Source organism: Oncorhynchus nerka, linkage group LG2 (genome assembly GCF_034236695.1).
Source record: "Oncorhynchus nerka isolate Pitt River linkage group LG2, Oner_Uvic_2.0, whole genome shotgun sequence".
NCBI lineage: Eukaryota > Metazoa > Chordata > Actinopteri > Salmoniformes > Salmonidae > Oncorhynchus > Oncorhynchus nerka.
In genome coordinates, this window is record NC_088397.1 from 13,972,889 (window position 1) to 13,992,258 (window position 19,370).

The 19,370-nt window shown below is 46.7% G+C and overlaps 1 protein-coding gene across 1 annotated transcript; it reads right to left on the reverse strand.

Annotated features, from left to right (window-relative positions):
* Positions 1-636: 636 nt before the first annotated feature.
* On the reverse strand, positions 637-17,770 carry pwp2h (PWP2 small subunit processome component). Its single transcript, XM_065023567.1, has 18 exons — positions 17,623-17,770; positions 17,420-17,532; positions 17,069-17,263; positions 16,825-16,968; positions 16,348-16,483; positions 15,759-15,982; positions 15,409-15,552; positions 13,890-13,960; positions 13,632-13,768; positions 13,178-13,326; positions 11,896-12,194; positions 11,469-11,649; positions 11,183-11,330; positions 8,362-8,536; positions 7,391-7,609; positions 7,034-7,184; positions 6,791-6,865; positions 637-1,409 (listed from the first exon to the last, which is right to left on the reverse strand). Exons 1-18 carry the CDS (start codon positions 17,638-17,640, stop codon positions 1,244-1,246), a joined length of 2,745 nt encoding a protein of 914 aa, XP_064879639.1. The 5' UTR covers positions 17,641-17,770; the 3' UTR covers positions 637-1,243.
* Positions 17,771-19,370: the final 1,600 nt, after the last annotated feature.

Here is a 19,370-nt window from a genome sequence, read left to right on the forward strand (position 1 = left end):
GATCTGGGGCAACTTCACTTCTAAGTGAGAGTTTGTCCCATGTGTTACACTGTTCTCTATGTAGAGTATAACCTTTGACTGGGACGCAGCCTGAGTAAGGGACCCATTGTATGTGATTTAATGTACCAAAAATAAATGTCTATGGCAACTGAATACTACTGTAAATTTGGCCAATGAATGCATTGTCCAGAGTAAGCATTTTAAACACAGTAAGTAAAATAGATATGAAAGGTTTCAGGTTGGAATACACTACTCTAAAGGCTGGATTCAATCCATATCTTGGAAGATTTGCATTACAGCTGGTTGAGATTTAAAGGTGATGTTTGGAGACTGTTCACGGTGACTCAATCGCTAATTGCCTTGACATGACCTTCCACGATACGGATTGAATCCAGCAAGGCAACACAATTCTTGCTTCTGCCTAGTCTGACTACTGATTTGAGTCTTCATATTAAAAGGAAGTCAAATGGAGACCAGTAGTGTTTGTCACCTGGTATGATTATGCATCTAGCTGACCCTGTACATGTATATTTCTCATGTGTTTATGAGATGAACAACCTGTACAGACCTGCATATCAGGGTGAGGAAAATGACTCCACTTCTAATACAGCTGATGATTTTTAAATAACATTTGAATGAAAAGGAAATAAAATTGTTTATTTTAGTATCACTTGTAATTCTATATGATGACAAATATAGAACTGATACTTGTATCCAAAATAATATTGCGGTCCTTAACTGTATACATTTTCCTCATCACTATTTAAATCACAGGAGCTGGTGGTGATCCAGGTAACTTAACACAACTATTCATCAGTCATTTTTCAAACGGTTTACATTTACTTTATTGTAAATAAACAGATTTTCACAGGTTAATCCTTTGTGGTCTGCCAGTCCTTCTCCTTTGACCTATTGGTGGCCATCTTGATTTCCCAGAAGGCACTGGGAGAGGCCCTGTGTGATGAGGTCAGTGTCTCTTGGCTACATTCCGATGTTCATCCTAGCATACTACAGTACTTAAAATGCTTGCCCAATACATTGCTTCATTGGAATGTAGCAGTGGTATGCTAGTGTGGATATTGGAACAGAACCTTATTGAAGCTGCATCACTGTACTCTTGAGTGGCTTCCTCTCCTTGTCTCCTTTCCTTTATCAGTGGGTCTGCTTCATACCAGTCAATGGTTATTCAGGTCAGAGTGGATGAAGGGAAGTCCACCACTCAAGAGGTTGTGGCTGCATCCTACTACATGAGCATGTCTGTCTCCTCCAGAGAGGCCTCGCTCATCACCTCAGAGTCCTCGTCCTCGCTCTCGTCCTTGTCACAGAGAGCGTCCCCCGCTGTCCTCTTCACACCCTTCTGCTTGGACAGGGCGACTGCGTAGCGGATGGTGTACATGTTCCAGTCACAACTGCACAGGACACAGAGACAAATGAACACGACCACATTCCACACTGTTACAGGACACAGAGACAAATGAACACGACCACATTCCACACTGTTACAGGACACAGAGACAAACACGACCACATTCCACACTGTTACAGGACACGGAGACAAATGAACACGACCACATTCCACACTGTTACAGGACACAGAGACAAATGACCACATTCCACACTGTTACAGGACACAGAGAGAGATGAACACGACCACATTCCACACTGTTACAGGACACAGAGACAAATGAACACGACCACATTCCACACTGTTTCAGGACACAGAGAGAGATGAACACGACCACATTCCACACTGTTACAGGACACAGAGACAAATGAACACGACCACATTCCACACTGTTACAGGACACAGAGACAAATGAACACGACCACATTCCACACTGTTACAGGACACAGAGATGAACACGACACATTCCACACTGTTACAGGACACAGAGACAAACACGACCACATTCCACACTGTTACAGGACAGAGACAAATGAACACGACCACATTCCACACTGTTACAGGACACAGAGACAAACACGACCACATTCCACACTGTTACAGGACAGAGACAAATGAACACGACCACATTCCACACTGTTACAGGACACAGAAACAAATGAACACGACCACATTCCACACTGTTACAGGACACAGAGACAAATGAACACGACCACATTCCACACTGTTACAGGACACAGAGACAAATGAACACGACCACATTCCACACTGTTACAGGACACAGAGACAAATGAACACGACCACATTCCACACTGTTACAGGACACAGAGACAAATGAACACGACCACATTCCACACTGTTACAGGACACAGAGACAAATGAACACGACCACATTCCACACTGTTACAGGACACAGAGACAAATGAACACGACCACATTCCACACTGTTACAGGACACAGAGACAAATGAACACGACCACATTCCACACTGTTACAGGACACAGAGACAAACACGACCACATTCCACACTGTTACAGGACACGGAGACAAATGAACACGACCACATTCCACACTGTTACAGGACACAGAGACAAATGACCACATTCCACACTGTTACAGGACACAGAGAGAGATGAACACGACCACATTCCACACTGTTACAGGACACAGAGACAAATGAACACGACCACATTCCACACTGTTTCAGGACACAGAGAGAGATGAACACGACCACATTCCACACTGTTACAGGACACAGAGACAAATGAACACGACCACATTCCACACTGTTACAGGACACAGAGACAAATGAACACGACCACATTCCACACTGTTACAGGACACAGAGATGAACACGACCACATTCCACACTGTTACAGGACACAGAGACAAACACGACCACATTCCACACTGTTACAGGACAGAGACAAATGAACACGACCACATTCCACACTGTTACAGGACACAGAGACAAACACGACCACATTCCACACTGTTACAGGACAGAGACAAATGAACACGACCACATTCCACACTGTTACAGGACACAGAAACAAATGAACACGACCACATTCCACACTGTTACAGGACACAGAGACAAATGAACACGACCACATTCCACACTGTTACAGGACACAGAGACAAATGAACACGACCACATTCCACACTGTTACAGGACACAGAGACAAATGAACACGACCACATTCCACACTGTTACAGGACACAGAGACAAATGAACACGACCACATTCCACACTGTTACAGGACACAGAGACAAATGAACACGACCACATTCCACACTGTTACAGGACAGAGACAAATGAACACGACCACATTCCACACTGTTACAGGACACAGACAAATGAACACGACCACATTCCACACTGTTACAGGACACAGAGACAAACACGACCACATTCCACACTGTTACAGGACAGAGACAAATGAACACGACCACATTCCACACTGTTACAGGACACGGAGACAAATGAACACGACCACATTCCACACTGTTACAGGACACAGACAAATGAACACGACCACATTCCACACTGTTACAGGACACAGAGACAAACACGACCACATTCCACACTGTTACAGGACAGAGACAAATGAACACGACCACATTCCACACTGTTACAGGACACGGAGACAAATGAACACGACCACATTCCACACTGTTACAGGACACAGAGAGAGATGAACACGACCACATTAAACACTGTTACAGGACACAGAGACAAATGAACACGACCACATTCCACACTGTTACAGGACAGAGAGACAAACACAACCACATTCCACACTGTTACAGGACACGGAGACAAATGAACACGACCACATTCCACACTGTTACAGGACACGGAGACAAATGAACACGACCACATTCCACACTGTTACAGGACAGAGACAAATGAACACGACCACATTCCACACTGTTACAGGACACAGACAAATGAACACGACCACATTCCACACTGTTACAGGACACAGAGACAAATGAACACGACCACATTCCACACTGTTACAGGACACAGACAAATGAACACGACCACATTCCACACTGCTACAGAGACACAGAGACAAATGAACACGACCACATTCCACACTGTTACAGGACACAGAGACAAATGAACACGACCACATTCCACACTGTTACAGGACACGGAGACAAATGAACACGACCACATTCCACACTGTTACAGAGACACAGAGACAAATGAACACGACCACATTCCACACTGTTACAGGACACAGAGACAAATGAACACGACCACATTCCACACTGTTACAGGACACAGAGACAAATGAACACGACCACATTCCACACTGTTACAGGACACAGAGACAAATGAACACGACCACATTCCACACTGTTACAGGACACGGAGACAAATGAACACGACCACATTCCACACTGTTACAGGACAGAGACAAATGAACACGACCACATTCCACACTGTTACAGGACACAGACAAATGAACACGACCACATTCCACACTGTTACAGGACACAGAGACAAACACGACCACATTCCACACTGTTACAGGACACAGAGACAAATGAACACGACCACATTCCACACTGTTACAGGACACGGAGACAAATGAACACGACCACATTCCACACTGTTACAGGACAGAGACAAATGAACACGACCACATTCCACACTGTTACAGGACACAGAGAGAGATGAACACGACCACATTCCACACTGTTACAGGACACAGAGACAAATGAACACGACCACATTCCACACTGTTACAGGACACGGAGACAAATGAACACGACCACATTCCACACTGTTACAGGACACAGAGAGAGATGAACACGACCACATTCCACACTGTTACAGGACACAGAGACAAATGAACACGACCACATTCCACACTGTTACAGGACACGGAGACAAATGAACACGACCACATTCCACACTGTTACAGGACAGAGACAAATGAACACGACCACATTCCACACTGTTACAGGACACAGACAAATGAACACGACCACATTCCACACTGTTACAGGACAGAGACAAATGAACACGACCACATTCCACACTGTTACAGGACACAGACAAATGAACACGACCACATTCCACACTGTTACAGGACAGAGACAAATGAACACGACCACATTCCACACTGTTACAGGACACAGACAAATGAACACGACCACATTCCACACTGCTACAGAGACACAGAGACAAATTAACACGACCACATTCCACACTGTTACAGGACACAGAGACAAACACGACCACATTCCACACTGTTACAGGACACAGAGACAAATGAACACGACCACATTCCACACTGTTACAGGACACGGAGACAAATGAACACGACCACATTCCACACTGTTACAGAGACACAGAGACAAATGAACACGACCACATTCCACACTGTTACAGGACACAGAGACAAATGAACACGACCACATTCCACACTGTTACAGGACACGGAGACAAATGAACACGACCACATTCCACACTGTTACAGGACAGAGACAAATGAACACGACCACATTCCACACTGTTACAGGACACAGACAAATGAACACGACCACATTCCACACTGTTACAGAGACACAGAGACAAATGAACACGACCACATTCCACACTGTTACAGGACACAGAGACAAACACGACCACATTCCACACTGTTACAGGACACAGAGACAAATGAACACGACCACATTCCACACTGTTACAGGACACGGAGACAAATGAACACGACCACATTCCACACTGTTACAGGACACGGAGACAAATGAACACGACCACATTCCACACTGTTACAGGACACAGAGACAAATGAACACGACCACATTCCACACTGTTACAGAGACACAGAGACAAATGAACACGACCACATTCCACACTGTTACAGGACACAGAGACAAACACGACCACATTCCACACTGTTACAGGACACAGAGACAAATGAACACGACCACATTCCACACTGTTACAGGACACAGAGACAAATGAACACGACCACATTCCACACTGTTACAGGACACAGAGACAAATGAACACGACCACATTCCACACTGTTACAGGACACAGAGACAAACACGACCACATTCCACACTGTTACAGGACACAGAGACAAATGAACACGACCACATTCCACACTGTTACAGGACACAGAGACAAATGAACACGACCACATTCCACACTGTTTCAGGACACAGAGAGAGATGAACACGACCACATTCCACACTGTTACAGGACACAGAGAGAGATGAACACGACCACATTCCACACTGTTACAGGACACAGAGACAAATGAACACGACCACATTCCACACTGTTACAGGACAGAGAGACAAATGAACACGACCACATTCCACACTGTTACAGGACAGAGAGACAAATGAACACGACCACATTCCACACTGTTACAGGACACAGAGACAAACACGACCACATTCCACACTGTTACAGGACACAGAGACAAATGAACATGACCACATTCCACACTGTTACAGGACACAGAGAGAGATGAACACGACCACATTTCACACTGTTACAGGACACAGAGAGAGATGAACACGACCACATTCCACACTGTTACAGGACAGAGACAAATGAACACGACCACATTCCACACTGTTACAGGACACAGAGACAAACACGACCACATTCCACACTGTTACAGGACAGAGAGAGATGAACACGACCACATTCCACACTGTTACAGGACACAGAGACAAATGAACACGACCACATTTCACACTGTTACAGGACACAGAGACAAACACGACCACATTCCACACTGTTGCAGGACACACACACACAGATCTGTACCGAGACAAAACATAACTTTGTGAGAAAAGAAAAGTTAAAATAAGAGAGATGTGTAATATATTTGGACTTACAGTTTTGAGAGATCCTCAAAGTGTTTTTGAATACTCTTCTGCAGTGACTGAATGGTGGGGAGAACAGCTCCAGACCTGATCACCACAAACCAGTGTTTAGCAGTCTGCCCTCTGCTGTGGCTTCACAATCCTTTAAATGACTCTACAAGATGGCATTTCTCCTCTCAGTAAATGTTCAACTGTTTTTGATGCGGAAGATAAGCCTGTTATTTCTATGGTGTGTTTGTTGCCAGCAGTACCCACCTGGTTTTGAGTTTCTGTCCATGCTGCGTGAGGAGAGACTGGGACCAGCTCAGGTAGAACTGCAGGTGACCACATCGCTCCAGGGCTGATGCTATGAAACCTAACAGTTTCTCTACATAGACGTCAGGCAGGGAGCCACACACCACGGCGACTAAAACACACACACACAGGACATGCTGATGGCGTGTGACTACTACCATGATAATCTACTCGTCTGTGGTTACAAAAAACTAACTCTTACATCCTCCAATACCCAACCTCTCATTTTTACAAACAAGTACAGATCGCAGCACTTTTTACCAGAAATGTAAGTCACATGACACCTTTACGGAAACAGAAATGCCCATGAGCACTCACTCTGGTGGTGTGGCACGGCCTCCAGGACTTCTTGTGTGAGGGCGGTCTCGTTGAGGCGGAACGCCAGCACGATGGCTGCCGCCCACTTGGCCTGGCGCAGCTGTCGGCGGACGCTGGCGGGGGTCACGTCCAGGTCAAGGTCGTAGGGGTCAAATACCAGCGCCCCGTCCAGAGAGTAGGTTAGCAGACCCTCCGTGGAGGTAGCAGCCCAGCTACGACCTGAGAGAAGAGAGAGAGGTGGAGGGGAAAGAGAGAAGAGAGAGAGGTGGAGGGGAAAGAGAAGAAGAGAGAGAGGTGGAGGGGAAAGAGAAGAAGAGAGAGAGGTGGAGGGGAAAGAGAAGAAGAGAGGTGGAGGGGAAAGAGAGAGGTGGAGGGGAAAGAGAGAAGAGAGAGAGGTGGAGGGGAAAGAGAGAAGAGAGAGAGGTGGAGGGGAAAGAGAGAAGAGAGAGAGGTGGAGGGGAAAGAGAAAGAGAGAGAGGTGGAGGGGAAAGAGAGAAGAGAGAGAGGTGGAGGGGAAAGAGAGAAGAGAGAGAGGTGGAGGGGAAAGAGAGAAGAGAGAGAGGTGGAGGGGAAAGAGAGAAGAGAGAGAGGTGGAGGGGAAAGAGAGAGAGGTGGAGGGAAAGAGAGAAGAGAGAGAGGTGGAGGGGAAAGAGAGAAGAGAGAGGTGGAGGGGAAAGAGAGAAGAGAGAGGTGGAGGGGAAAGAGAGAAGAGAGAGGTGGAGGGGAAAGGGAGAAGAGAGAGGTGGAGGGGAAAGAGAAGAGAGGTGGAGGGGAAAGAGAAGAGAGGTGGAGGGGAAAGAGAGAAGAGAGAGGTGGAGGGGAAAGAGAACAGAGGTGGAGGGGATAGAGAAGAGAGGTGGAGGGGAAAGAGAAGCGTTTTGACATTGGATATCCGTGGTACAGAACGATGCACCAGGTGGACTCTTCAGCAGAACCAGCTCAGATGAGACACTTGTAATCCTGATACTAACCAGTAGGAGAGAAGCGGAGAGAGCTCACTCTGATTTCAGGCTTGAAATGGCGAGAGCTCATGTCTCCTTTCCTAACCCCTGGCAGACTGAGCTCTACCCCGTCCCCATCGCCCACCCCCTCATCCACCAGCGCCAGACTCCCAAACTCTGTCATTTTCCTCCGGTCCAAGAACTCCTGAAGGAGATAGAAAACAGACGAGATCAATCTCACGCAACATCTGATTAGAAGACAGCTAGCCGCCATTCTACTAGCACAGTGTACTGTATATATGCTCTGAAGGTGTACTGTGTATATGCTCTGTAGGTGTAACTGCATATAAGCTCTGTAGGTGTACTGTATATATGCTCTGTAGGTGTACTGTATATATGCTCTGTAGGTGTAACTGCATATAAGCTCTGTAGGTGTACTGTATATATGCTCTGTAGGTGTACTGTATATATGCTCTGAAGGTGTACTGTATATATGCTCTGTAGGTGTACTGTATATATGCTCTGTAGGTGTACTGTATATATGCTCTGTAGGTGTAACTGTATATAAGCTCTGTATGTGTACTGTATATATGCTCTGTAGGTGTACTGTATATATGCTCTGTAGGTGTACTGTATATATGCTCTGTAGGTGTAACTGCATATAAGCTCTGTAGGTGTACTGTATATATGCTCTGTAGGTGTACTGTATATATATATGCTCTGTAGGTGTAACTGTATATATGCTCTGTAGGTGTACTGTATATATGCTCTGTAGGTGTACTGTATATATGCTCTGTAGGTGTACTGTATATATGCTCTGTAGGTGTACTGTATATATGCTCTGAAGGTGTACTGTATATATGCTCTGTAGGTGTACTGTATATATGCTCTGTAGGTGTACTGTATATATGCTCTGTAGGTGTAACTGTATATAAGCTCTGTATGTGTACTGTATATATGCTCTGTAGGTGTACTGTATATATGCTCTGTAGGTGTACTGTATATATGCTCTGTAGGTGTAACTGCATATAAGCTCTGTAGGTGTACTGTATATATGCTCTGTAGGTGTACTGTATATATGCTCTGTAGGTGTAACTGCATATAAGCTCTGTAGGTGTACTGTATATATGCTCTGTAGGTGTAACTGCATATAAGCTCTGTAGGTGTACTGTATATATGCTCTGTAGGTGTACTGTATATATGCTCTGTAGGTGTACTGTATATATGCTCTGTAGGTGTACTGTATATATGCTCTGTAGGTGTACTGTATATATGCTCTGTAGGTGTACTGTATATATGCTCTGTAGGTGTACTGTATATATGCTCTGTAGGTTTACTGTATATATGCTCTGTAGGTGTACTGTATATATGCTCTGTAGGTGTACTGTATATATGCTCTGAAGGTGTACTGTATATATGCTCTGTAGGTGTACTGTATATATGCTCTGTAGGTGTACTGTATATATGCTCTGTAGGTGTACTGTATATATGCTCTGTAGGTTTACTGTATATAAGCTCTGTAGGTTTACTGTATATATGCTCTGTAGGTGTACTGTATATATGCTCTGTAGGTGTACTGTATATATGCTCTGAAGGTGTACTGTATATATGCTCTGAAGGTGTACTGTATATATGTGTACTGTATATATGCTCTGTAGGTGTACTGTATATATATTCTCTGTAGGTGTACTGTATATATGCTCTGTAGGTTTACTGTATATAAGCTCTGTAGGTGTACTGTATATATGCTCTGTAGGTGTACTGTATATATGCTCTGTAAGGTGTATATATGCTCTGTAGGTGTACTGTATATATGCTCTGTAGGTGTACTGTATATATGCTCTGTAGGTGTACTGTATATATGCTCTGTAGGTGTACTGTATATATGCTCTGTAGGTGTACTGTATATATGCTCTGTAGGTGTACTGTATATATGCTCTGTAGGTTTACTGTATATAAGCTCTGTAGGTGTACTGTATATATGCTCTGTAGGTGTATGCTCTGTACTGTATATATGCTCTGTAGGTGTACTGTATATATGCTCTGAAGGTGTACTGTATATATGCTCTGTAGGTGTACTATATATGCTCTGTAGGTGTACTGTATATATGCTCTGTAGTTTACTGTATATATGCTCTGTAGGTTTAGGTGTACTGTATATATGCTCTGTAGGTGTACTGTATATATGCTCTGAAGGTGTACTGTATATATGCTCTGTAGGTGTACTGTATATATGCTCTGTAGGTGTACTGTATATATGCTCTGTAGGTGTACTGTATATATGCTCTGTAGGTTTACTGTATATAAGCTCTGTAGGTTTACTGTATATATGCTCTGTAGGTGTACTGTATATATGCTCTGTAGGTGTACTGTATATATGCTCTGTAGGTGTACTGTATATATGCTCTGTAGGTGTACTGTATATATGCTCTGTAGGTACTGGTGTACTGTATATATGCTCTGTAGGTGTACTGTATATATGCTCTGTAGGTGTACTGTATATGCTCTGTATGCTCTGATAGGTGTACTGTAGGTGTATATGCTCTGCTCTGTAGGTTTACTGTATATATGCTCTGTAGGTGTACTGTATATATGCTCTGAAGGTGTACTGTATATATGCTCTGAAGGTGTACTGTATATATGCTCTGTAGGTGTACTGTATATATGCTTTGTAGGTGTACTGTATATATGCTCTGTAGGTGTACTGTATATATGCTCTGTAGGTTTACTGTATATATGCTCTGAAGGTGTACTGTATATATGCTCTGAAGGTGTACTGTATATATGCTCTGTAGGTGTACTGTATATATGCTCTGTAGGTGTACAGGTCAACCTGTGGTCACTATTGTACCTCCATGGCGTCCAGGGACAGGTTGCAGGAGATCTCAAACTTCTTCATGAGGATCTGTTCTCTGATGTTGTAGATGCAGACAAACTTGGACTGGCCTCCAGCCAGGATGGACTCCCCGTCTGCAGAGTAGCACAGCGATGTGAAGGACCTGGAATACACAGTACGGGTGGCCACACTTAATGCCCGAAGGGAAACTATGAGGTAATTGCTAAGACGCTGCCAGGGAAATGAACTGTTGGTCCAATAACCAGAACCCTGTCAGAAACACACAGGTTATTCCACTCACTTGCCCTTGGCGGACTGTTTGGAGGTGATCTTCTCGGTCTCCTTGCGTCCCATCTTCAGGTCGTGGCGTCCGCTGACCGAGCCTGTCTGATTGGCTGACTGGGGGCTCCAGAAGGAGATCTCTCCGTCCAGCGTGGCCACGGCCAGCTCCTGACCATCCGGCCGGTACGACACCGCCAGGCCTGCACAACCAATCGGAGACAGAGACATTCATTCAGTGTTTCCCCTACTACCATTACTTCTGCTGAATCCCAAATCGTCTCTACACTCGGCCAAACTACGACTAAGTGTCTGTCTGGAAACAACTAACAACTCTGGATTAGGAAAATTACGAAGAAATGCTAATTTAGCAGGAAACTATCCCATTAACATGACTGTCAGTCAGAGAGCTGTGGAAGGGACTGAGGGGAGACTGAGGCGGGGCTTACCGTCAGAGGTGAGACGGAGCGTCTCTTTGGTCTGCCAGCTGTCCATCATGTCCCAGAGGCGGACCGTCTTGTCCCATGATGCACTGGCCAGGATGGACTGCACCGGGCTGAAACACAGACAGCTCACCGGGCCCTCGTGGCCCCCCAGGACCTCTAGCAGGCGTCCAGTTTGCATGGACCAGATGAAGACCTCGAAGGAGTCCTGGGCCCCAGCGCTCACCAGGTCCCCACTCGGGTCCACCGCCAGAGACGAGAACTGGGCCGGACGCGGAGACGTGAACGTCCGGAAGTTACGGTACCTGTGTAGATACAGTAGTTCCAGACAATCAACTATCAGTATGAACCACTCATTAACCATAGAGCCTGTGTCTCTATGAAACCTTCCAGGTGGATGTGATTGAAATCAACTATCAGTATGAACCACTCATTAACCATAGAGCCTGTGTCTCTATGAAAGCTTCCTAGTGGATGTGATTGAAATCAACTATCAGTATGAACCACTCATTAACCATAGAGCCTGTGTCTCTATGAAACCTTCCTAGTGGATGTGATTGAAATCAACTATCAGTATGAACCACTCATTAACCATAGAGCCTGTGTCTCTATGAAACATTCCAGGTGGATGTGATTGAAATCAACTATCAGTATGAACCACTCATTAACCATAGAGCCGGTGTCTCTATGAAACCTTGTGTAGGAGTGGTGTGTAGGTCTGGTGTGTAGGTGTGGTGTGGTGTGTAGGTGTGGTGTGTAGGTGTGGTGTGTAGGAGTGGTGTGTAGGTCTGGTGTGTAGGTGTGGTGTGTAGGAGTGGAGTGGTGTGTAGGTGTGGTGTGTAGGCGTGGTGTGTAGGTGTGGTGTGTAGGTATGGTGTGTAGGAGTGGTGTGGTGTGTAGGTGTGGTGTGTAGGAGTGGTGTGTAGGTGTGGTGTGTGGATGGTGTGTCTGGTGTGTAGGTTGGTGTGTAGGTGTGGTGTGTAGGCGTGGTCTGGTGTGTAGGCGTGGTGTGTAGGTGTGGTGTGTAGGAGTGGTGTGTAGGCGTGGTGTGTAGGCGTGGTGTGTAGGCGTGGTGTGTAGGCATGGTGTGGTGTGTAGGCGTGGTGTGGTGTGTAGGGGTGGTGTGTAGGCATGGTGTGTAGGTGTGGTGTGGTGTGTAGGCATGGTGTGGTGTGTAGGTGTGGTGTGTAGGCGTGGTGTGTAGGCGTGGTGTGTAGGCATGGTGTGGTGTGTAGGTGTGGTGTGTAGGTGTGGTGTGAAGCGACCTTCACCAGGTGTCTTCTCTTACCTGTGCAGGTCGAAGGCTCGGACCGTTCCATCCAGGGAGGCGCTGACGATGACAAAGCCTCTGGAGGTGAAGGTGACGTTAGTGACAGAGCTGGTGTGTTCTGTGAACGTGACGAAGCACAAGCCGCTGGTCATGTTCCACACTTTCACCTGAAACACAGAAAACCATCATCATTCACATGCCTGTTTGAAAACACAGGAAAATCCTGCTGTTACCTAACCATAGAATCATTGGGGGGGGGTGCTTATATTCGTTGTGTAATGAAATTGTGTTTCTTGCATATCTCAACTCCCCCTAAAGCTCCCGCAGGGAGTGGGGTCACGGTCAGGGTCACCATTTTCATGACCTTGGTATTCCAAAAATGTTGTATCATTCAGCCAACGTGGTTTGGCACAACAGAACAACAGAGATACAGCAGCTAACAGGCCATGGAGATAAACGTATAAGAACTCACTTTCCCATCATCCCCTCCTGTAGCGATGTACTGTCCGTCGGGGGAGTAAGCCAGGGCAGCCATGTTGTTGAAGTGTCCCTGCTGTTTGAACACGTAGGATTCACTCTGCCACTCCCACACCAGCAGCTGGCCCAGACCTGGACAACACACAAGGTAACATGTCACACGGGTAATTGATGATATTTTGTTCCTTTGTTAAACACAGCAAGTTTGCATGTGCTAGTTGGGTATGTTAATTGAGACACCATGAGAACATACCTGAGCAGCCAAAGCCTATCCAGTCGCCAGAGCTGTTCATTGACACTGTGGCGATCCTCTGGTCTGAGATACTGAGAGAACACATGAAAACATACAGGCTCAGTTACTGCTTCTAGCCAATAATGCAACAAAACCTAATTGTCCTAACAACTTATGATGAATGACACCCACGAGCAAGAACTGCAGACTTGGGGCCTGAATGAAACTGGTCATTGAGTGGTTCAACAGTCGAGGAGTTAAGTGTGTGTGCGTGTGTCTGTGTGTATGACCCCTGACCTTAGGGAGTGGATGAGGTTGAACTTGGGCAGTTCGTGGAGATGGAAGATCCCCGAGGCGAACCCAGTCACCAGGATGTGTGTGTGCGTGTGTCTGTGTGTATGACCCCTGACCTTAGGGAGTGGATGAGGTTGAACTCGGGCAGTTCGTGGAGATGGAAGATCCCCGAGGCGAACCCAGTCACCAGGATGTGTGTGTGCGTGTGTCTGTGTGTATGACCCCTGACCTTAGGGAGTGGATGAGGTTGAACTCGGGCAGTTCGTGGAGATGGAAGATCCCCGAGGCGAACCCAGTCACCAGGATGTGTGTGTGCGTGTGTCTGTGTGTATGACCCCTGACCTTAGGGAGTGGATGAGGTTGAACTCAGGCAGTTTGTGGAGATGGAAGATCCCCGAGGCGAACCCAGTCACCAGGATGTGTGTGTGCGTGTGTCTGTGTGTATGACCCCTGACCTTAGGGAGTGGATGAGGTTGAACTCAGGCAGTTCGTGGAGATGGAAGATCCCCGAGGCGAACCCAGTCACCAGGATGTGTGTGTGCGTGTGTCTGTGTGTATGACCCCTGACCTTAGGGAGTGGATGAGGTTGAACTTGGGCAGTTCGTGGAGATGGAATATCCCCGAGGTGAACCCAGTCACCAGGATGTGTGTGTGCGTGTGTCTGTGTGTATGACCCCTGACCTTAGGGAGTGGATGAGGTTGAACTCAGGCAGTTCGTGGAGATGGAAGATCCCCGAGGCGAACCCAGTCACCAGGATGTGTGTGTGCGTGTGTCTGTGTGTATGACCCCTGACCTTAGGGAGTGGATGAGGTTGAACTCAGGCAGTTCGTGGAGATGGAAGATCCCCGAGGCGAACCCAGTCACCAGGATGTGTGTGTGCGTGTGTCTGTGTGTATGACCCCTGACCTTAGGGAGTGGATGAGGTTGAACTTGGGCAGTTCGTGGAGATGGAAGATCCCCGAGGCGAACCCAGTCACCAGGATGTGTGTGTGCGTGTGTCTGTGTGTATGACCCCTGACCTTAGGGAGTGGATGAGGTTGAACTCAGGAAGTTCGTGGAGATGGAAGATCCCCGAGGCGAACCCAGTCACCAGGATGTGTGTGTGCGTGTGTCTGTGTGTATGACCCCTGACCTTAGGGAGTGGATGAGGTTGAACTTGGGCAGTTCGTGGAGATGGAAGATCCCCGAGGTGAACCCAGTCACCAGGATGTGTGTGTGCGTGTGTCTGTGTGTATGACCCCTGACCTTAGGGAGTGGATGAGGTTGAACTCAGGCAGTTCGTGGAGATGGAAGATCCCCGAGGCGAACCCAGTCACCAGGATGTGTGTGGGCTTGTGGAACGCTGCAGCCGTCAGGTTGTTGAAGTCACCCTCCTTGTTAAAGAAGTGTCTGATGGAGACCAACACAACAGGCAGCGTCCAATCAGAAACCAACCTCACATTGGTAACACTCAGTCGGCCCAAAACAAATGTAAGTATCATCAATGTTTATTTGTAAATGGCTTGGTAAGAGTTGGTTAGACTCCTGGCCAGACAAACCGTCGGCAGTCTGCTGCTGTACCACAGATACTTCAACATGTTTGTGAGATGACATACTTGCTCCTCTGTTTGTATCTGACGTTCTTGGTTCCCTCCTTCTCCTTGGGTCTTTCTCCTTTCCCTCTGATCACCTCTCCTCTGGGCTCTTCCTCCTCTCCTTCTCCTCTCTCATCCTCCTCTCCTCTCTCCTCTGGTAGCCTGGTCTTTCTCAGAACCAGCCCGTCCAGCTCCGTATCACTCTCCCACACACACAGCGTCCCGTCCTGGCTCACTGTGTACAACTGGAACACACACATATTCAGCAGGTCACTATGGAAACATGTACACACACACACTTAAAGGGACACTTTGGGGTTTTGGCATGATAGCAGATACCCATACACTTCAAGTCATTGTGCTACCGCTAACGTCCTTCATACTGGACACAGAGACATAAACATGGTATCCACCAGTTTGTCTGACTCTGGGGAAGTAGACAAAGGGCCTCGTCGACAACATCCCGAAGCATCCCTTTAACTCACATACGGTAAATGATGCACAAGCACACGCAGGTTCCAATCTGCAAACACACACAGGGCACAGAGAAACCCAGAACATGTTGGACACAGAGAAGGGCTGAGGGGGAAACCCGAGAGAGAACACTCACATCTAAACTGTCCTTCTCGAAGAAGCAGCCCACCATGATGTCCTTGTGTCCCCCCAGAGAGTAGTAGATGAGGTTGGACCAGCGCTCAGCTCCAAACACCCAGGTAGACATGTCTTTGCTGCCCACCACAAAGCACCTGCGTGGGGGAAACAGAGTTAAGGCAGGGGGTTTCTCTCTACTACTACCATTATATAAGGAAGGGTCACAAGACAAAACTGGGTACTGGGGGATGCTAAACTCCAGTGGTCGGGGTAAGCAGTGCGGTCGGGGTAAGCAGTGCGGTCGGGGTAAGCAGCGCGGTCGGGGTAAGCAGCGCGGTCGGGGTAAGCAGCGCGGTTGGGGTAAGCAGCGCGGTCGGGGTAAGCAGCGTGGTCGGGGTAAGCAGTGTGGTCGGGGTAAGCAGTGCGGTCGGGGTAAGCAGTGTTAGCTGGTTTTCCATTGCCAGGTGACATGAAACTAGGTGGGCCAGTGACTTACTTGGAGTCGTCGGTCCAGTCGATGCAGGTGGTCTCATCGTAGGGTCCGTAGTAGCTCTTGTCCAAGACAAAGGCATTGAACTCCCGGTTCCTCCCGGGAGCGTGGTACATCAACGCTACATTCTCCTTGGTTACCACAAACTTCCTGAGGACCAGGAGAGAGTCACACCAACAGACATTAGGCTACATCAGCTGATGTAATGATGTAGCAATGCAGCGTGTGTCATGATGTGAGAGGGTCTGACCTGCCATCAGGAGAGAAGCGGATACTGGCCACAGGTTTGTGGAAGTGGAAGTGATGGAGAACAGCCCGTGTGATCAGGCTGATCAGCAACGCGGCTCCATCTTCATCCACCAGTATAGCCAGGTTCCCATCGGGGGAGAGGCCGACACAGGTGATGTTCTTGGCAGTGGACACTGGCAGTGTCTCTGACTTGTTGCTGTTAGAAAGAGAACGTGATCAGTTAGTCTGTTCTCCAAATGCAATAAGTTAAAAACGTATTTTAATCAACACAGTCTTGTAAAGGAATCTAGCTAGCTTTAACATGTAGCTAGTTAGCAGATAAAAGGAATCATATAATCAGATGCAATCTTACTTTTTTAGATCAAAGACGGAGATGCGGTTTCCCACCGGACTTATCACAGAGTTGCCATCCTTGGAGAAACTCAGATTCCCACGACGATACACAGCTCCCAACAAATTGGAAAACTGGAGGCAGACATTAGAAAGATTAGCTAGCTAACTAACTAACCACTAAAGCTAGCAAGCAGATACAGACTACTAAATGGTATCACTTACCCTGTAAGCAAACTTCATGTTTGTAGTTGTTCTCTATATTTGTTATTATTTAAATTATCATAAACATCACAGAAAGAGTACATTGATTTATTTCAAGCATGCCACACATGTGTCGGCATGTTGACAGTAGTCATTTCCGTGTATAAAAAGGGCAATTTACGAGTTGTTAGGGAAATCTACAGAGCCCTCTAGCGTCGAGGAGGGTAAATGCACGTGAAAGTGAAAAGTTACAAATATTGTTTTGAGACCATACAAAACTCCTCAAGGTGACTTTAATAAACGGGTATGTTACACAATTTAAATAGCCTCCTATATTGCCATATATATCCGTGGGAACCCCATAACCCTGAGTCATAAGCAAAGCTTTGTAGCTTTACATTGTGCAGATGGATAAACTTGTAAAGAATGTTAATCTAATTACAAAGTAGGTTAGATGGTTTTACTCTTGACAGATTAACATATTAGGAACAAACACTAAACAATCAGCTCCCTGCAGACAAAGTGCACATTATTTACCTACAGGATTGTTCTAGAACATTGGTCATAAGATGTAATTGTGCACCAGAACTGCATACACCAATCTTGTCTGTCCCAATAATTAATTCACAATAGATAGTCCCCAAATATCAGACAACAGACAGGGAGGGGGGACAGAGAGACAGAGACAGAGAGAGCTAGATGGAGAGAGAGGGAGATAGAGAGAGACGGAGAGAGAGAGAGAGAGTCAAAGAGAGGGGGGGCTACAGAACTGTCTGAGAAGAACAGTTTTCAAAGGAAGGATGGCATTCTGGTGGAATATTTTCCCGGAAGGAATGGAGCTGGAAGTGTTCTCTCATGTCATGCAGATCATTGATCGTATTGGGGATATCTTGTCATCAGAGCCCACCATAGAGCCCGAGCTTAAGGGAGATGATGACGAAGAAACAGATTATAGCTCTGATGACAGTGAGGAAGACATGAGTGCAGCTAACACAGTAAAGGATGGTGAGGTGGTACAGGGAACATCATCATCATCACAACCACATACTGTAGGTCGCTGTTCTCTAAAGTGGGAATTAGTGGGGTGGTCACAGTGACAATCAATGATGACCCTTGTAATGGGGCCACCATGGCTGCTGCCAGCGATTCCATGGTACAAGAGAGAGGGACAGCAGGAACTACAGCCAAATATCACAACAGGATGTTTTAGTCACATCACTGGATAATGGTGAACAGAGAGAGAGAGAGAGAGAGAGAGAGAGAGAGAGAGAGAGACACACATTTTATCAGCCGGCCTTGTCATATCAGCCATGCCAGCCATAACCAGACCCTGTAGAGAGAGAGAGATAGAGAGGGGGGGAGAGAGAGAGAGAGAGATAGTGTGTGAGAGAGAGAGAGTGTGTGAGAGAGAGAGAGAGAGAGAGAGAGAGAGAGAGAGAGAGAGAGAGAGAGAGAGAGAGAGAGAGAGAGAGAGAGAGATAGAGAGAGAGAGATAGAGAGAGAGAGAGAGAGAGAGAGAGCAGAGTGTTAGCAGCGGGACAGCCTGTGATGCAGAAGAGCCCCTAACAGAGCCCCAGTCACAGACGCTGCCCCCTAGGACTGGGACAGAGCTGCTACAGCTAGAGCTGCTCTGGTCCCCCCAGAGACATCCAGAGCAACAGAGACAAACTTCTCATCTAGAACCAAAGCCTGGACCAAGCACACAGTGTGACCCAGAGACAGATCTTCACATAGAGCAAGGTGAGAAGCTCCTACAAGGTATTTCAGTA